At 44.5% G+C, this 16,485-nt stretch overlaps 1 protein-coding gene across 1 annotated transcript in view; it reads left to right on the top strand.

The window, feature by feature from the left end:
- TTC6 (tetratricopeptide repeat domain 6) overlaps positions 1-16,485 on the top strand; it is an 832,741-nt gene that overhangs the window by 548,389 nt on the left and 267,867 nt on the right. The window contains exon 21 of the mRNA XM_029598902.1: positions 2,345-2,496. Within this exon, the coding sequence (XP_029454762.1) occupies positions 2,345-2,496 (152 nt within the window). The remainder of the gene's footprint in view (positions 1-2,344; positions 2,497-16,485) is intronic.

The following is a 16,485-nucleotide window of genomic DNA, read 5'->3' as shown; positions in this document are numbered from 1 at the left end:
TCTCCTGCCGGCACACTACACATGGCCGGCGCCATTTTCCATACGGAAAATGGCACCGGCAGGAGATCGACTGCAGGAGGTCGTTCAGCGAGGGTTCCCCCCGCTGAACGACCTCCTGCAGTCGATCTCCTGCCGGCGCCATTTTCCGTACGGAAAACGATTCGCGGCAGGAAATCGCTCCCGGACTCCCGCTGGACCCCCAGGAACTTTTGGCCAGCTTGGGGGGGCCTCCTGACCCCCACAAGACTTGCCAAAAGTCCAGCGGGGGTCCGGAATGACCTCCTGCAGTCGAATCGTGTTGGTCTATGGCCGCCGCCATTTTGCGGCGGCCATTTTGCAAAATGGCGCCGGCTGAAGACAACACGATTCAATAGCAGGAGGCCATTTCGGACGGCCGCTCTACCCCAGGGTAATTTAAGGCATTTGGGGGGGGGTTCGGGAGGGTGGGGGGATTTAATTTAAAGGGTCGGGGGTGGGTTTTAGGGGGTTTTAGTGTGCCGGTTTTCCTGCCCTCCCCCTTCCCCCGATTTAGCTACGGACCGCCGCTGGACCCCAGGGTAATTTAAGGCATTTGGGGGGGGGGTTCGGGAGGGTGGGGGATTTAATTTAAAGGGTTGGGGGTGGGTTTTAGGGAGTTTTAGTGTGCCGGTTTTCCTGCCCTCCCCCTTCCCCCGATTTACGATTTTTTGACGATAAATCGGGGGAATTGGTATTGTATCGTGGCCCTAACGGTTTTTGACGATTTAAAATATATCGGACGATATTTTAAATCGTCAAAAAACGATTCACAACCCTAAGAAACATACATACATAGAAACATAGAAATGACGGCAGAAGAAGACCATACGGCCCATCCAGTCTGCCCAGCAAGCTTCACGTTTTTTTTATCTCATACTTATCTGCTACTCTTGGCTCTTAGTAACCTTTTGGTTCTATTTCCCTTCCACCCCCACCATTAATGTAGAGAGCAGTATTGGAGCTGCATCTAAGTGAAATATCTTTCTTAATTAGTTAGGGGTAGTAACCGCCACAATAAACAAGCTACACCCATGCTTATTTGTTTACCCAGACTATGTAATTCAGTTCTTATTGATTGTTGTCTGTATATAGATCCTCTTTTCTTCATTCCCCCTGCTGTTGAAGCAGAGAGTTATGCTGGATATGCATTGAAAGTGAAGTATCAGACTTTCTCCCCTGCCGTTGAAGCAGAGAGCTATGCTGGATATGGGTGAATTATCAGTCTTTCTCCCCTGCCATTGAAGCAGAGAGCTGTGCTGGATATGCACTGAAAGTGAAGGATCAGACTTTCTCCCCTGCCGTTGAAGCAGAGAGCTATGCTGGATATGCGTGAATTATCAGTCTTTCTCCTCTGCCGTTGAAGCAGAGAGCTATGCTGGATATGCATTGAAAGTGAAGTATCAGGCTTATTTGGTTTGGGGTAGTAACCGCCGTAACAAATAAGCTACTTCCCGCTTTTTTGTGAATGCAAATTCTTTTTTCCACATTTCCTCTTGCCGTTGAAGCTTAGAGCAATGTTTGAGTCTTAGAGCAATGTTGGAGTCGCATTAACCGTGTGTATATTTGTTGAATAAGGGTATTATCTCCAGGTAGTAGCCATCATTCCCACGAGCTACCCACTCTATATACTGTATATGCATTATGGGCAGGAAAGTTCTGTTCTTTGAAGGGATTCTTTCATTCACTTACTAGGCAGGATTAATTTTTGTGCTTACATATTTTGCTGACATTTGTACCAGTTGCTAACCTGTATGAACATTCAATTTAGCCTTGGCATGGAGTCAGGATTTTCTGACTTACAATTGCATTAAAGCTAATTATGTAGTTCAGCACTTTCCTGTTCCTGAAAGTTAATACCATTTAATTGCTATTAAATGACAAAAGCAGTAGTACTGTTTTTCATGGATTGTATCAATTCAAAGACAAGTTGTACTTAATGGGGGTTATTTTTATATAGTCTACAGTGTTCCTACAAGCATATTTTCAAACTCCTACACAGAGTTTCCCTTTGAAAATCCAGCTTCAGGGGATACAGTGGGTCTAAAGAGTGCAAATTTACCCATGAAAAGTCTGTGCAGGGCTTTCCAAATGAAAACTCTGTGGACTTTGCTTCCCCTGACCCCTCTCTGCTCCTTCCCCTAATCTTTTTTGGACATGGATTAAAGTAGCATGGATACATTTAATCACAGTGAAGGGGACAGGGGCAATTTTCAGCTATGCTTTTCCCCTTAGCTGAGGAAAAAGCTTTGAAAATTATCCTCAGTATGTTAACTATACAATCTGATTCTTTCAAGACACTTAATTGTACCTGTGTTATCACCTCTAGGATCTACTGCTATGCACAAAGCTTTGGCACATTCATTTAAGCAAGACTACAGTAAATCCATTGATATTTTAAATTTTGAGACTAAAATTAATCCTTCGTCTTCTAAATTTAATCTTCTTGGGAAAACTCAAATGAAAGCCAAGAAAATACAGGTGAGGAAATTTCTTTAAGTATTTACAAATTAAGAATGAAATGTTGATAGGGGATCTATAAAATGCAAATAAATAAATAAATAAATATTATGCATTTAGAAGTGAATTTTAAAAGCCCAGCAAGTGCATTAATTAGGGGATAAGGGGTAGATTTTCAAAGGGTTACATGTGTAACCCTGAAAACCTGCCCTTGTGTGCACCGAGCCTATTTTACATAGGCTTGGCGGCATGCGCAAGCCCGGGGATGCGCGTATGTCCCGGGGCTTTGGAAAAGGGGTAGGAAGGGGTGGGGCCAGGAGCAGTCCGGGGGCAGTCCCGAGTCCTCCGGCACAGCAGCCTTGTCGGGGGATGGCGCGCCGGCAGCGGGCTGGCACACACAAGTTACACCTGTCTCAGGCAGACGTAAAGAAGATAACAAAGGTAGGGGGGGATTTAGGTAGGGCTGGGGAGCGGTTTAGATAGGGGATGGGAGGGGAATGCAGGGGGGAGCGAAAATAAAGTTCCCTCCAAGGCCGTTCCGATTTTGAAGCGGCCTTGGAAGGAACGGGGAAAGCCATCAGGGCTCCCCTAGGGCTCAGCACGCACAAGGTGCACAAGTGTGCACCCTCTTGCGCGCTGAGCCTGGATTTTATAACATGCGCGTGGCAGCGTGCACATGTTATAAAATCGGATGTACATTTGTGCGCGTCGGGTAGCACGCACAAATGTACCCCACGCACGCTGTTTTAAAAATCTACCCCTATGTGAATATGTTAGACTTGTGCACACTGAGCAGAATTTAAAAACTGCCGAGATACGCATGCATCTCTCGGAGTGCACAATTCTCGTAAGTTTTCAAAACGGGGCAGGGCGAGGGCATGATCTAGGTGGGGCATGGGTGTTTCAGGGCTGAACCAGAGATGTGCACGTAAATGTTTAACATGATCCAGCATGCACCGAGGCCCCCTGCCATGTAATTTTACTTCTGCTATGGATAACATGTAAGTTAAACTATAAAGAAAAATAGGGAGATCTGTGGGGTGTTAAAGTTTGAAGTTAACTGGAGAGGGTTTTGCAGGATCTTTTTCATAACTGGGTAAACTGGTGACAAACTGGTAAAACTGAGAATAGCATCAGTGCATGCCCTCTTTAAAATCCCCTGATTTATGTGGGAGAAGTGGGATTTGCATGCACAGGCATGCGCCCACTTAATATTCAATGCACATTTGCATGTGACCAGGATATTTTATAACAAGGACGCATATATGCACATAAGTTATAAAATAACTGCATCCCTGGGTGCAGTCCGACACATGCATGCACATGTGCTCCCACGCGCCAGTTTGTAAGTTACCGTCTTATTGAATATCTTTCATCAAAATAGAAATACAACCTACTTTTCACAAGAAAACACAATTAACTGTGCCCAAGCATTAGCAAAAAAAAAAAATAGAAAACAGAGTAGGGATGTGAATCGGGCTTCGGACGATTGAAAATATTGGACGATATTTTCAAAATCTTCAGAAATCGGGGGCTCCCCCAAAATGATAGGAAAACCCCACAATACTGATCGTGGGGGTTCTCTTATCGTTTTGGGGGAGGACGGGAAAAAACGGCAAACAAAAATAACCCCTAAACCCACCCCGACCCTTTAAAACTAATCCCTTAGCTTCCCCCACCCTCCCGACCCCCCCAAAAACTTTTTACAGGTACCTAGTGGTCCAGTGGGGGTCCCTGGAGCGATCTCCCGCTCCTGGGCCGTCGGCTGCCACTAATCAAAAAGGCACCGATGGCCCTTTGCCCTTACCATGTGACAGGGTATCCGTGCCATTGGCTTTTGTTCCAATACTGGGATCCAAAAATAGACCTGATTTATCACATATTTGTTTAGTCTCTTAGAAAACATTGATAAATCATTCTCCCACCATGCTACATGTTAGGACTGCTGGCTGGGACGTGGACAGCCAAGGACCTACTCTGAAGAAAGAATGGTGTTAAGTGGGGTGCCTCAGGAGTTGTTTTTGGGTCCAATTCTGTTCAATGTCTTCGTGAGCAACATTGCAGAAGGGATGTAAAGTTTGTCTATTTGTAGATGTTACTAAGATCTGTCACAGTGTTTATATGCCTGAAGAAGTAGTGAGAATGAAAAGTGATTTTAAAAAACTTGAAGAGTGGTCAAAGATTTAGCCACTGGGATTCATTCCAAGAAGTGCAAAGTCATGCATCTGGGGTGCGGTCATCCAAAAGAGCTGTATGTGATAGGGGGGTGAAAGACTAATGTGCACAGACTGGGAGAGGGACCTTAAGGTGATTGTAATTGTGTCTGGTGATCTGAAGGCAGTGAAGCAATGTGACAAGGTGATAGCTAAAGCCAGAGGAATGCTGGGCTGCATAGAGAGAGGAATAAACAGCAAGAAAAAGGAGGTGATGATGCCTCTGTATAGATCTTTGGTGAGGCCTCACCTAAAGTACAGTGTTCCATTCTGGAGCCTGTATCTCAAAATGGATAGAGACAGGATGGAGGCGGTCCAGAAAAGGCTGACCAAAATGATGTGGGGTCTGTATTGGAAGACTTATGAGGAGAGGCTGAAGGATCTGAATATGTATACTCTGGAAGAGAGGAGGGGAAGGGGAGATATGATACAGACCTTCATATACTTGAAAGGTTTTAATGATGCCTGAACTTCGAACCTTTTCTGTTGGAAAGGAAACAATAGAACTGGGGGTCATGAAATGATACTCGAAGGGAGACAACTCAGATCCATTGTCAGGACATACTTCTTCAAGGAGAGGATGGTAGATGCCTGGAATGCCCTTTTGGCGGAGGTAGTGAGGTAGTGAGGATGAAAATAGTAAATGAATTCAAGAGGGCATGGGATAAACACTATGGAGCCCTAAAGGTTAGAAGATGGAAATGAAGATCAAAGTGTAAGGGAATAACCTGCATGGAGCGGCGGTTTCTATCCTTAATCAGAAGGTATGGGATTACTATCATTAACTGATTAGCCTTGATGCATTTGGTGCAATTGTAACATCTCTCTCAGCTTCGATGTTGGGGGAGGGAGGGGAAGAGGAATTGGATTCAGATGACAGCCAACACTGGGCCCCGACTTTTACGGTCTGGGTATCGATAAGCAGGACTGCTTCTACAGCCAAGACAGAAAGCAAAGCATTTTCAAGCAGCATGTCTGATTGTAAATATTACTACCATTAACATAAGCTTGGGGATTACCCCCCTTGCACAGAATTGCCAAATTCTGTGCAGAAAATGGCAGAGGAGACCCTGGCATGCCACGAACAACGTGTGCTCCATTCGCGGCAAAGATGAAGGCACCAGCCCGCTGCTCGCAGTGAAGATGAAGGCCCTGACATGCTGTTTGCAGTGAAGCTGAAGGCCCCAGCATGCTGCGAATGGAGCATACCCCGTTTGCGGTGAAGATGTAGGCCCCTGCATGCCGCGGGACGTGCTCCACTCTCAGCGAAGATGAAGGCCCCGGTGAAAGTGAATGTATGTAGAGAGGGGTGTGTGTGTGTGTGTGTGTGTGTGTGAAAGGAGGGGGAGGGGGGTGTAAGAGGAGGGGGAGGAGGTGTGGGAGGGGGAGGGGGTGGAGAGAGGGGGAAGGGGAGGGGTGTGAGAGAGAGGAGGGGGTGTGTGAGAGGGGAGGAGAGGGGAAGGGAGGGTTGTGAGAGGGGAGGGTGAGAAAGAGGAGAGGAGAGGAGGAGAGGGAGGAGGTGTGAGGGGAAGAGGTGTGGGTGGAGGGGAGGAGAGAGGGGTTGTGAGAGAGGGGGAAGGGGGAGGGTGAGAGAGGAGGGAGAGGAGGTGTGAGAGATAGAGCAGGGGGAGTGGCTATGAAAGAGAGAGCAGGGGGAGGAGGTGAGAGAGAGAGAGAGCAGAGGAGGTGAAAGAGCAGAGGAGTGAGCAGGAGCATGTGAGAGAGAGCAGGGAGGTGTGAAAGAGAGCAGGAGGATTGCTTGAGTGTGGATGCCAGAAAAAGGGAACCTATATGAGGAGATTGTGAAGGAGTATGAGTGTGAGAAATTGGGAGCTAGTGCGTATGAAAAAGGGATCGTGTGCATGAAAAAGGGATAGTGCGTATGTGAGGGTGCTAGCCTGTGTGAAGGGATTGTGTATGTGTGAGAGAGAGCCTGTGTGAAGGGGTGCTTGAGAGAGGGACATAGGTAGCTTGTGTGAGGGTGCATATGTGAAAATAAAAAAGCAGGATTGTAAAACTCAGAGGTGAAGAGGAGGAATTTGCAATCAACTATCCAGTTTTTCAATCCCTACCAGTCTCTCAGAGATTTTATGTGTTTGTTCCATGCTTTCTTGAATTTAGATACTGTCCTTGTCTCCATCATCACAGGGAGGTTATTCTATGCATACACTACCTTCTCTATAAAGAAATATTTCCTTAGATTACTCCTGAACCTACCCCTTTACCTCCTTTCTGTTGAAAAAGGCCCGCCTCTTTTGCATGAAAACCTTGGAGGTATTTAAATGTCTCTATCATATCTCCCCTACCCCATCTTTCCTCGATTCTAAGCAAATATTTATTTACAGAGAGGGTGGTGGACAGATAAAATGTTCTCCCAGTAGACGTGGTGGACGGTTTCAGAGTTCAGGAAAGCATGGGACGGACACAGAGGATCTCTGACAGAGAGGAAGGGATTGTAAAGTTAAGCGGGAGATATGAATGGGTAGACTGGATAGTCTTTATCTGCTGTCATGTTCTATGTTTCTATGTTTATGTTTTAGTGCTGAGAAGATGACAGCCTAGAAGCTCCATTTATATTTGGGGAAAAATAGGAAGTCTAAGATACTTCAATAAACACTTTTACTCTAAAGTCCGTATACTCTAAAGTCCGTATACTATATTAACCTAATTCACACCCAGAGCTATAGCCAATCTTTCAAAATAATCGCAGTATTACTATTATTCTATATGTTATGGTTTTATTACCCTGTTCACTCTTATCCTAGTTTACTCCCCTGTTTTATGTAATCGCATTCTTACATGCTTGTTATTGTTATAATGTAAACCGAAATGATATGTAACTTTGCTACATGAATTGCGGTATATAAAAATTAAAAAAAATAAAAATAAAAATAAAAATATGTGAGAGAGAAAGGGAGCTTGTGTGAGTGTTTATGCAAGAGAGAGGGACCCTGTGTGAGGGTATGTGTGTTCAATAGGGATGTGCAGAAGGGACGGATTTGTCCAATTCGGTATTCATATTCGTCGGGTCCCAAATACATTGCATTCATTCACGGGGGGCATCCAATCCGTTGATACGTTTTCTTCATTTTCCGATTCCCATTAAAGTCAATGGGGGAAGTATTTGCAGCCTATTGTTGGCTGCAGAATTGGGGTTTTCTTATCAATTGTGATGAAACTTCTGGGGAGCAATCATCAGAACAAGAAAAGAGCTCCAAGGTACTTAGACTGTGGCAGAGTGGCACCAAAGTGGCCTGTAAAGGGGGAAAGTGGTACCAGAAGTGGCAAGAGTGCTTTAACAGAGGCACAAAGCAGTAGCGAGAGTGTCAAAAACACACCACAGCTTCAAAAGAGAGCACCAATAACATATGCATGAACCCTTGAAGGCAGCACAACAGGCAAAGCGGCAAGACAAGTGGCATCCACATCCTACAGCACAATGAAGGGGGAACATAGCAAGCAGAAAGACTAACACCAACACACTGAGGAACCATGATAGTGGCAAGAACACCACAAGGAGTTGAGTGAGTCATCTGGTGTATGGCAGCAAGGCAGAGTGGCAGAAAGCTGATAGGGGCAAGACAGGCTGGCCCCGGGGAGAGTTCCCTATCCTTTGCGCAGGAAAGGGCTCCCTAGAATGGGTTCACCCCTAGAGTGGGATATTTCCATTGGCATCTAGTGAGCTCTCGCTGGTCTTTTAAAATCTGGTGGACATAGCAGATATACAAACGAGAATTTTCAAGGCCGAGGCAGAGGAGGGTGCATGTGAACAGCAGTTCAACATGGGCCAGAGGGTAGATTCAGGCTGGCTACACCCGGGGAGAGTTCCCTTTCCTTTTAGCAGGGAAGGGCTCCCTGGAATGGGTTGGCCCCTAGAGTGGAGCATGAGCCTTCAAAGCGTGGTGACGTGGAGCAGGGTGCCATGTGAACAGCAGTTTAACATGGGTCAACAGGTACTAAGAGATAGGCTGGAACACTGGGGAGAGTTCCCTTTCCTTTGAGCAGGGAAGGGCTTCCTGGAATGGGTTTGCCACTAGAGTGTATAATGGTACAAACTGTTAGGATTTAAGCATGTGCAAACAGATCATGACTTCATGAGCAAGATGGAGGAGGTTCTCTGCTCTGCCCTGAAACTAAAAGAAAATTAAGGATGCATGCTGTGAAGGATTAGTATTTTGAATTGCCGGAGACTGAGGTTTCCCTTTGCAACAAGGGTTCAGGCGTTAGGACCAAAAGAAGCGCTGATGTCATCTCCCGCCCAAATCTACAATATCGACCTATGTTCACTTTGTACCCTACAGTGCCTCTGTAAACTATGGGACAGAGGATGAACTAGAGTGCAACTACCATCTTTTCTAAAGTACTAGAAGAAACATTAATGTAGGCACCTAAGAAAGATTTAGGGAACATGGCCCCCATATTATAAAGGTCATGAAAACTATTGAGCATATGAAATATGCAAGCTCCAAACATCTTAAGTCAGCTTTTTATGTTCATACATTCCAAATGTGGATGGACAGGCACAGCAATCGAGGATAAAGAAGCCCTTTTAGGGACATAAAGCCTGGATGGACAGGCACAGCATTTGAGGATAGAAGTCAGGCCCTCGTAGGGGCGTAAAGCCTGGACGGACAGGCACAGCATTCGAGGTCAAACCCTTGTAGAGACATAAAGCCTGGATGGACAGGCACAGCATTCGAGGATAGAAGTCAGGCTTTCGTAGGGACATAAGGCCTGGAAGGACAGGCACAGCGTTTCAGGGCAGGCCCTTGTAGGGACATACAGCCTGGACTGTGGACAGACAGGCACAGCATTTGAGATCAGGCCTTTTTAGGGATGTATGGCCTGGACAGTGGACTGACAGGCACAGCATTTCAGGTCAGGCCCTTGTAGGGACGTACGGCCTGGACAGTGGACGGACAGGCACAGTGTTTCAGGTCAGGTCCTTGTAGGGACGTATGGCCTGGACAGTGGACGGACAGGCACAGCATTTCAGGTCAGGCCCTTATAGGGACATATGGCCTGGACAGTGGACGGACAGGCACAACATTTTATTCATCTTGCCATTCACAAGGAAAATTTGGAAAACCAAGCAAAGGCAGGTTTATTTTCAAAAACACTAGCATTTCCATCAACTCTGGTGCCAGCCTTGAGCCTTCCCGGATCCCTCGGACACACATTAGATGAAGAATCTGCTCACGAGCAATGGAATTTTGCTCCTCCTCTAAGTACTTCATTTACAGTAGTACTCCCTCTAATAGTTTAACTAGCACGAGACCAGAATCCGTTATGACTCTCTTGTTCCTAATTTTAATTTAATGCCCACCTCGGGCCCTTCCTTCCAGCTATTTAAGCTTCCAAGTTTACGGTCCTTGCTAAATGTAACTTTTGTTTCTTTTGTTTCTTCTGATTATAAAAAAAGTTGTTCCATCTGTTACAGTTACCTATCCCTGTTCGATGTAAACCGATCTGATATGGTATTCAACCATGAAGGTCGGTATAGAAAAATGCTACATAAATAAATAAATAAATTATATCCCCTGTCATTGAAAAGACACATTCACTGGGCACACTGGTTGGTGAACATGACAGATATAGCTGAGCCACTGTGGCTAGGTGTAGCCAGACAGTGGACTTGTGTGCCCAATATGCCAGCGGATCTGTCTGCATGTCCTCTGTGGGATCTGAGAGATACAGTGTCACTGACAGTTGTGCTGGTGTCTCCATTGCTTTAGTGGCCTCAGAGTCACTCATGCCAGCTGCTTTCTCTCTAGCCCATAGCACAAAAGATGAATCTTTATGGGCAACATGCCTATGGCGCTCCTGTTCACGGACCTTTGCTAACAGCAGGTCCTTCACCAATAGGAGACAATCGTACTGTATGGCGAGTTTCCCTTTCACACGTGGATCACAGACTGTGGTGAGCATGTATGTGTGGTTTTCTGTTAAAGGCCTTAATCTCTCTTGCACCTGCTGCTGCAAAACGTCCAGAGAATGCAGCACCTCAGCTATCATTCCCTCTTCCGGTTTAAAGGCCTCCAAATTTTCATCCAAGTAATTAACAATAGGGATGATGTCAGCCAAGGTGGCACTTCTGGAACTCAGTTCCTTCATGGCATCCTTGAAGGGCTGCAGGATTTTTACCAGCTGACTCATGACTAACCAATTATGATGCCCTAGGGGATTCTGCACACCTATGTCCATTGAACCAGAAAGTTCTTGAAGGTGTCTGCAGCTCCACTAACCTCTGCAGTATCATATAGGTGGAATTCCACCGTGTGGCAATGTCTTGAATGAGATGCTTGTGAGGCATCTCCAAATCAAGTCTGCTTTTGTTGGAGAACCTGCCCCACCTTCACACTTCTGTGGAAGTGCCCTGCTATGTCCCTGCACTTATGTATTAAGTCCTGCAGGTATCCATTATCTTGGTGCTTGGACTCCAACCCCAGATCTGACTTCACTACCAGGTGTAGAGTGTGTGCCAAACATTGGATGTTCTTAAAGTGCCCGTCGGTTATTGCCTTAGCCATGTTTGCACCATTGTCTGTGACAAAGAACCCTGCCTGAGAATTCCTGTTTCGCTGGTGTAGTTGCCAGTCCTCCAGCATCTGTCTGATGCATGCTAAAATATTGGCTGCGGTATGGGCCTGGTCCGTCAGGTGGGTGTGCAGTAAAGCCCACCTCCACCCTGATACTTGTTCACTAATAGAGCTGCTGCCTGCCTCAGCCAGGTCCCACCAGTGTGCTTGTCAGGGAGAGGTAAGAGTGTGCAGCATTCAGTGCCATCCAGATATTGCAGGTGAAATGCACACTCCCCTCTGCCTTAGCTAACAGTGCTTGGATGCGACTGTGACACTGGTTGTACAGACTGGGGATGACCTTTCTGCTAAATGTGGTTCTGGAAGGGACTTTGTAATTTGGAACTAAGACCTTCAGCAAATGCTTGAAACCCACATTCTCCACTATCTGCAAGGGCTGGTCATCGAGGGCAATAATTTCCCCAATGCTCCTGGTTACTACTTTTGAGGCTGCCTGCCTCCTATCCCGGGATAGTGTTACCGCACTCCACCCCATTTCCTCCATGGTGTGTTGTCGCTTTTGCCACATGTCAGGGGTTTGCTGGCCTGCCACCTGACTGCTAGAAGGGGCTGAGGGCGTGGGGGTGACTCTGCTTCTTTTCATCCACTTTACGCTGCTTGGAAGGGGTCCCCTGACTGGTACTGCCACCATCCCCAGATGGCAGTACTGTTGTTGGGTGTTGCCTCTTCATATGATGCATCATGCCAAAATTAGATAGATGTCCCATTTGCTTGCCTCTGCTAACACCCCTGCCACAGTAATTACACCGAGCAAAACACAGGTCCTGAGTCACTTTATAGTGGCTCTAGATCACAGATGTCTTTTGTGATCCTCCCTTCTGTATAGCCTTGGGGGTGGATGCTGGCACTGGAGCTGAAGTAGTGGGTGCACCCTGAGAAGCAATGCCAGGGGCCTCAGTCAAACTCTGTGCCTGCACTGACTGCTCTTCCTCATCATCATCAGCAGTTTCATAGAAACATAGAAACATAGAAATGACGGCAGAAGAAGACCAAACGGCCCATCCAGTCTGCCCAGCAAGTTTCACACTCTTTTTTTTCATACTTATCTGTTTCTCTTGGCTCTTAGTAACCTTTTGGTTCTATTACCCTTCCACCCCCACCATTAATGTAGAGAGCAGTGTTGGAGCTGCATCTAAATGAAATATCTAGCTTAATTAGTTAGGGGTAGTAACCGCCACAATAAGCAAGCTACACCCAACTCTCCCCTGCTGCACTGAAGTGGAGGCTAAGTCAGGACTAACGAATTCTCCTAAAACTTCATCAGCTATTACTTCTTCCGTTTCTGATGAGAATCCCACACAAGATGATTCTTCATCTGAATCAGAAGCAAACAGTGCCTGCGCTACATTGTCAATGCTAAGTCGAGACTGCTGTCCCATTGCTGCTTTTGGGTGTCGACATTTTGTCTGGCATGACTCAACCTCCCCTTCCCTCACTTCCAGAAACAGGTGGGGGCGATGCATCATGTTTAGATTTCATTTTTTTTCCGGATGGAACTGCCTGCCTCTCTTAAGAGTTTAGAATTCAACAGGTCCCTTTTTAACTTTAATGGGGGACTGGCACTAGTGCCTTTTGAAGTGCCTCCTCTGCCAGTCCCAATCATTCGACCACATCTAGCTTTCCCTGACATTATGGATTTAATATCACTGCCTACTAGGGATTTCAATTAAAATAATTATGATGAGGGAGGCAAGATGGTGTCCTGACCGGGTGTTTGGATTAGAGCAGCTCCTTTCCTCGCAAAAGTTTCCTAAATATGCTGACAAAGCAAAAAGGGAAGGTGAGGTTATTCCCCTCAGTATCTACCCAATTGTTGGAGCAGGCTCTTATAACGACCTTCCTCGCCCAGGGAGCTGCTCAAAACGAGTTGGTGAATCCCGTTGCGAAAATGCCTGGAGGAGAGGTGACTTCGCCAGGGACCTAGGTTTCTCTCAGCCCCCCCCCCCCCCCCCCCCCCGATACACGTCCACCGGTAGCCAGAGGAACTTCGACCCCAGATGCACAGCAGACGGCGCGGACCGATGAGGTCACAGCCGCAGGTCTGCTGGGAGAATCAACGGCGAGTTTCGAGGAACCAGGAAGTGGAGAGGATTCAGTGCGTGGAGAAGCGCTAACCCACGCTGATCTAGTAGTTTCAACAGCAACCTCCGAATCGACCCCTTTGACATCGGGTGCCAAACCTGAAGCTCTGGTAAGGCCAGCAGTCATTACCCTTGAAACTCTATGGGAACTGTCTGCGGAGCTAACACTAGCAGTTCAGGATTGCAACACTAAGTTGGACTCTTTTGCCTTACAAGTAAATAAGAAAATTCTTACTCAAGAAAATACCTTGACTCAGCTTCAAACAACTATGGGAAAAGTAGAAACGGAAATATAACAACTTAAAGAATTTAATATTGCTACAATACAAGACAGAGCTGCTATCTCTAGAAGGCTTGAATTGCTGGAGAACTGGAACCGTCGTCTAAACTTAAGATTAATTAACTTTCCCAGAATAATGGGGAAATGCCTATTACCACATTAAAAAGATATTTCGCTGAAGTACTTCTTTTACTTGAAGCTCGATTTCCTGTAATAAATAAGGCTTATTTCCTTCCAGTGCAAAATTGAGCTGTCCCAATATACTTGAGTCTGCAAAACTGGCTGCCCACGGGCACAGTGCCTTGATGTGCACTAATGTAATGTATGTGCACACAACAAAGTGGTAACTACAAAAGAGGCCCACTGGGCATTTGGCTTCACAGACCACTGCTCTCCCAATATACTTGAGTCTGCAAAACTGGCTGCCCTTGGGCACAGTGCCTTGATGTGCACTAATGTAATGTATGTGCACACACCGAGCTTGTAACTACAAAAGAGGCCCACTGGAGATTTGGTTTCACAGACCACTGCTGTTCCAATATACTTGAGTCTGCAAAACTGACTGCCCACGGGCACAGTGCCTTGATGTATACTAATGTAATATGTGTGCACACAACAAAGTATATAATCTAAGCCATTTCGGTTATACATAGAAACAATAGTAAGTTCATCAACAGTTTGTTGCAAAGCTTTCAATGCAATTCCTAAATCGTATGTCACTGATTGCAATCTTCTAATAGCCATTCCTAATTCAGCAGCTACTGCAGGTTGAGCAAAGTGTAACCATGAAGTATAACTAAGTGCATCTATTCAAGGATAATACTGATTGTAATCTTAATACATTGACTCATAAACGCAAGGGAAACAACATCTAAGTAAGGCATAGAGCAAAACAAACACAAAGAGAAAATCAGGCAAGAAGTGGCAACACTTCAGTTCATATAATGAAGGCTGCATGATGTCTTCTGTAGTAAAGGCATGGAGAGGATGTGATGATTTACAGTTCTCTCAGTATGGTGTATTGTTTCTTTTGTCATTGTGGCATAAGTGAAATGTGTATGTTTATGGATCAAAAACCTAATATGAGAGCAACACAAATTCAAATTAATCAATGAGAAGATTCCATCATAGATATAACTCTACTATTATTAATCTGTATAATGTTCCCACTTTATTATAAGGTAATTTGCAATAGTCTAAACCACAAAAAACTTAAGTGTTCAGACATTGCATAGAAATGTATATTTCACTGAACTGACACATAAATTCATTCATTCACAAATAACACCAAGACAGACAACACTTAACACATATTTGAGCTAAAAAAATAAATCAAAAAGTATTTGGGAAATATTTGGATCGATTCAGAATAAAGCAGGAGTTAGATTTAAAATAAATCTGTTTAAAAATAAAAAGAAATCAAAACTGGGAAAAATGTGGAAAAATGTCAGATTCACATCTTTCATGGCAGGAAGGCTGTCAATCTGGAAAATATAAAATCTGGCATACGACAAAATTAAAGTAATGGTTACAGTGAAATAAACATTCTGATATCATTAATTCAGCAAATAGCAGTCATGAAATTACTTTCTGTCTCTATTGTTATGCCCCTAGGAGACGCTACCACTAGTCATGGTATAGATTAATACTCAGCTTTAGATTTTAAACAGTAAATCATTGTTAGTGCGTGCTTGTAATTTAGACATAAAGGCAATTTGATAGAATCAATTTGCAAGAAAAAGGCTTAGGGGGTGTTTTAGGTGTATGGGTGTGATGACCAAATCTTTAATGCTTTGTCACTGTAAATGAAATTAAACATTCTTGCTAAATCAAGACTATTATTATTCTCAATATCTTTTAATTCTTCACCAATCTGCTTTTAAACTAAACACACAAATTCCTGTTTTTAAACTAACAGATCAATTCATTAAAATGGAGTTTTCTCCTCTGTTTGTTTTCTCTTGAGAAACGCTGTTCTGCATTCCTACACTAACCCCCCCCCCCCTCTATTCTCACTCTCTGCTGCTAACCCTTTAACTGCCTGTGTCCTTTCAAGTTTTAAACTTTAACACTAGTAAGTGCTTCTTCAGCAATCAAATTGTATTTTATCTTAACGCTATAAGTTCCCCTAAAATCTACAGTGTTTAGTTTTGGTTCAGAAACTGTGCTAGAACATTAAACTCGTCCAGTCAAACATGTTATAATAACTCCAGAAAACAATCAACTATTAACTCTCCTGGGAATTCTTTTTAATTCTGAAACACTCATAGCCTTTCAAAATCTAATTATTATGTGACAATAGCTTCAGATGAGCACATTTCGCACAAACATGCGTCTTACAATAGAGCAGAGCAGGAAGCAGGAATGCTGATAGATAATATCCAAAATAAAGGCAAATAATAAAAATGCTTTCTTTTTCAGTCTAATCACCTGGGAAGACGCTTTTATTTACTAAAGAGACTACTGTGAATAATTTACCTAAAGAAAGAAATCCTAATCTGTTCCAACCATGGGATTTTTATTATATTAAAGCAGAAAAGTAAAAAAATGTAAGATCTCTGTATAAACTGTAAATGTAAGGTCCAAGGGTTAAATTCTGATTCTTTGCTCTCGTAAGGGGGAGGGGAGAAACTCTGGAAAGAAAAAACTGCCTGATACTTAGTAATGCTTGTAACTTTCAATTCACAAACTAATGTTTTAAACCATGTGGAAACAAGTGTAGGGGAATTCTGTACCTTGTGACATAATAAATTGAAACGTAGAATGCGTTAGAAAAAACAAATTACCAACTTTAAGCTACTATGTAACAGTCAGTAATGAAACAAAAATTCAGCAAA

Source organism: Rhinatrema bivittatum, chromosome 4, assembly GCF_901001135.1.
Source record: "Rhinatrema bivittatum chromosome 4, aRhiBiv1.1, whole genome shotgun sequence".
Lineage (NCBI taxonomy): Eukaryota > Metazoa > Chordata > Amphibia > Gymnophiona > Rhinatrematidae > Rhinatrema > Rhinatrema bivittatum.
Note: the sequence above shows the minus strand (reverse complement) of the source record. Positions and strands in the feature narration are given on the sequence as shown.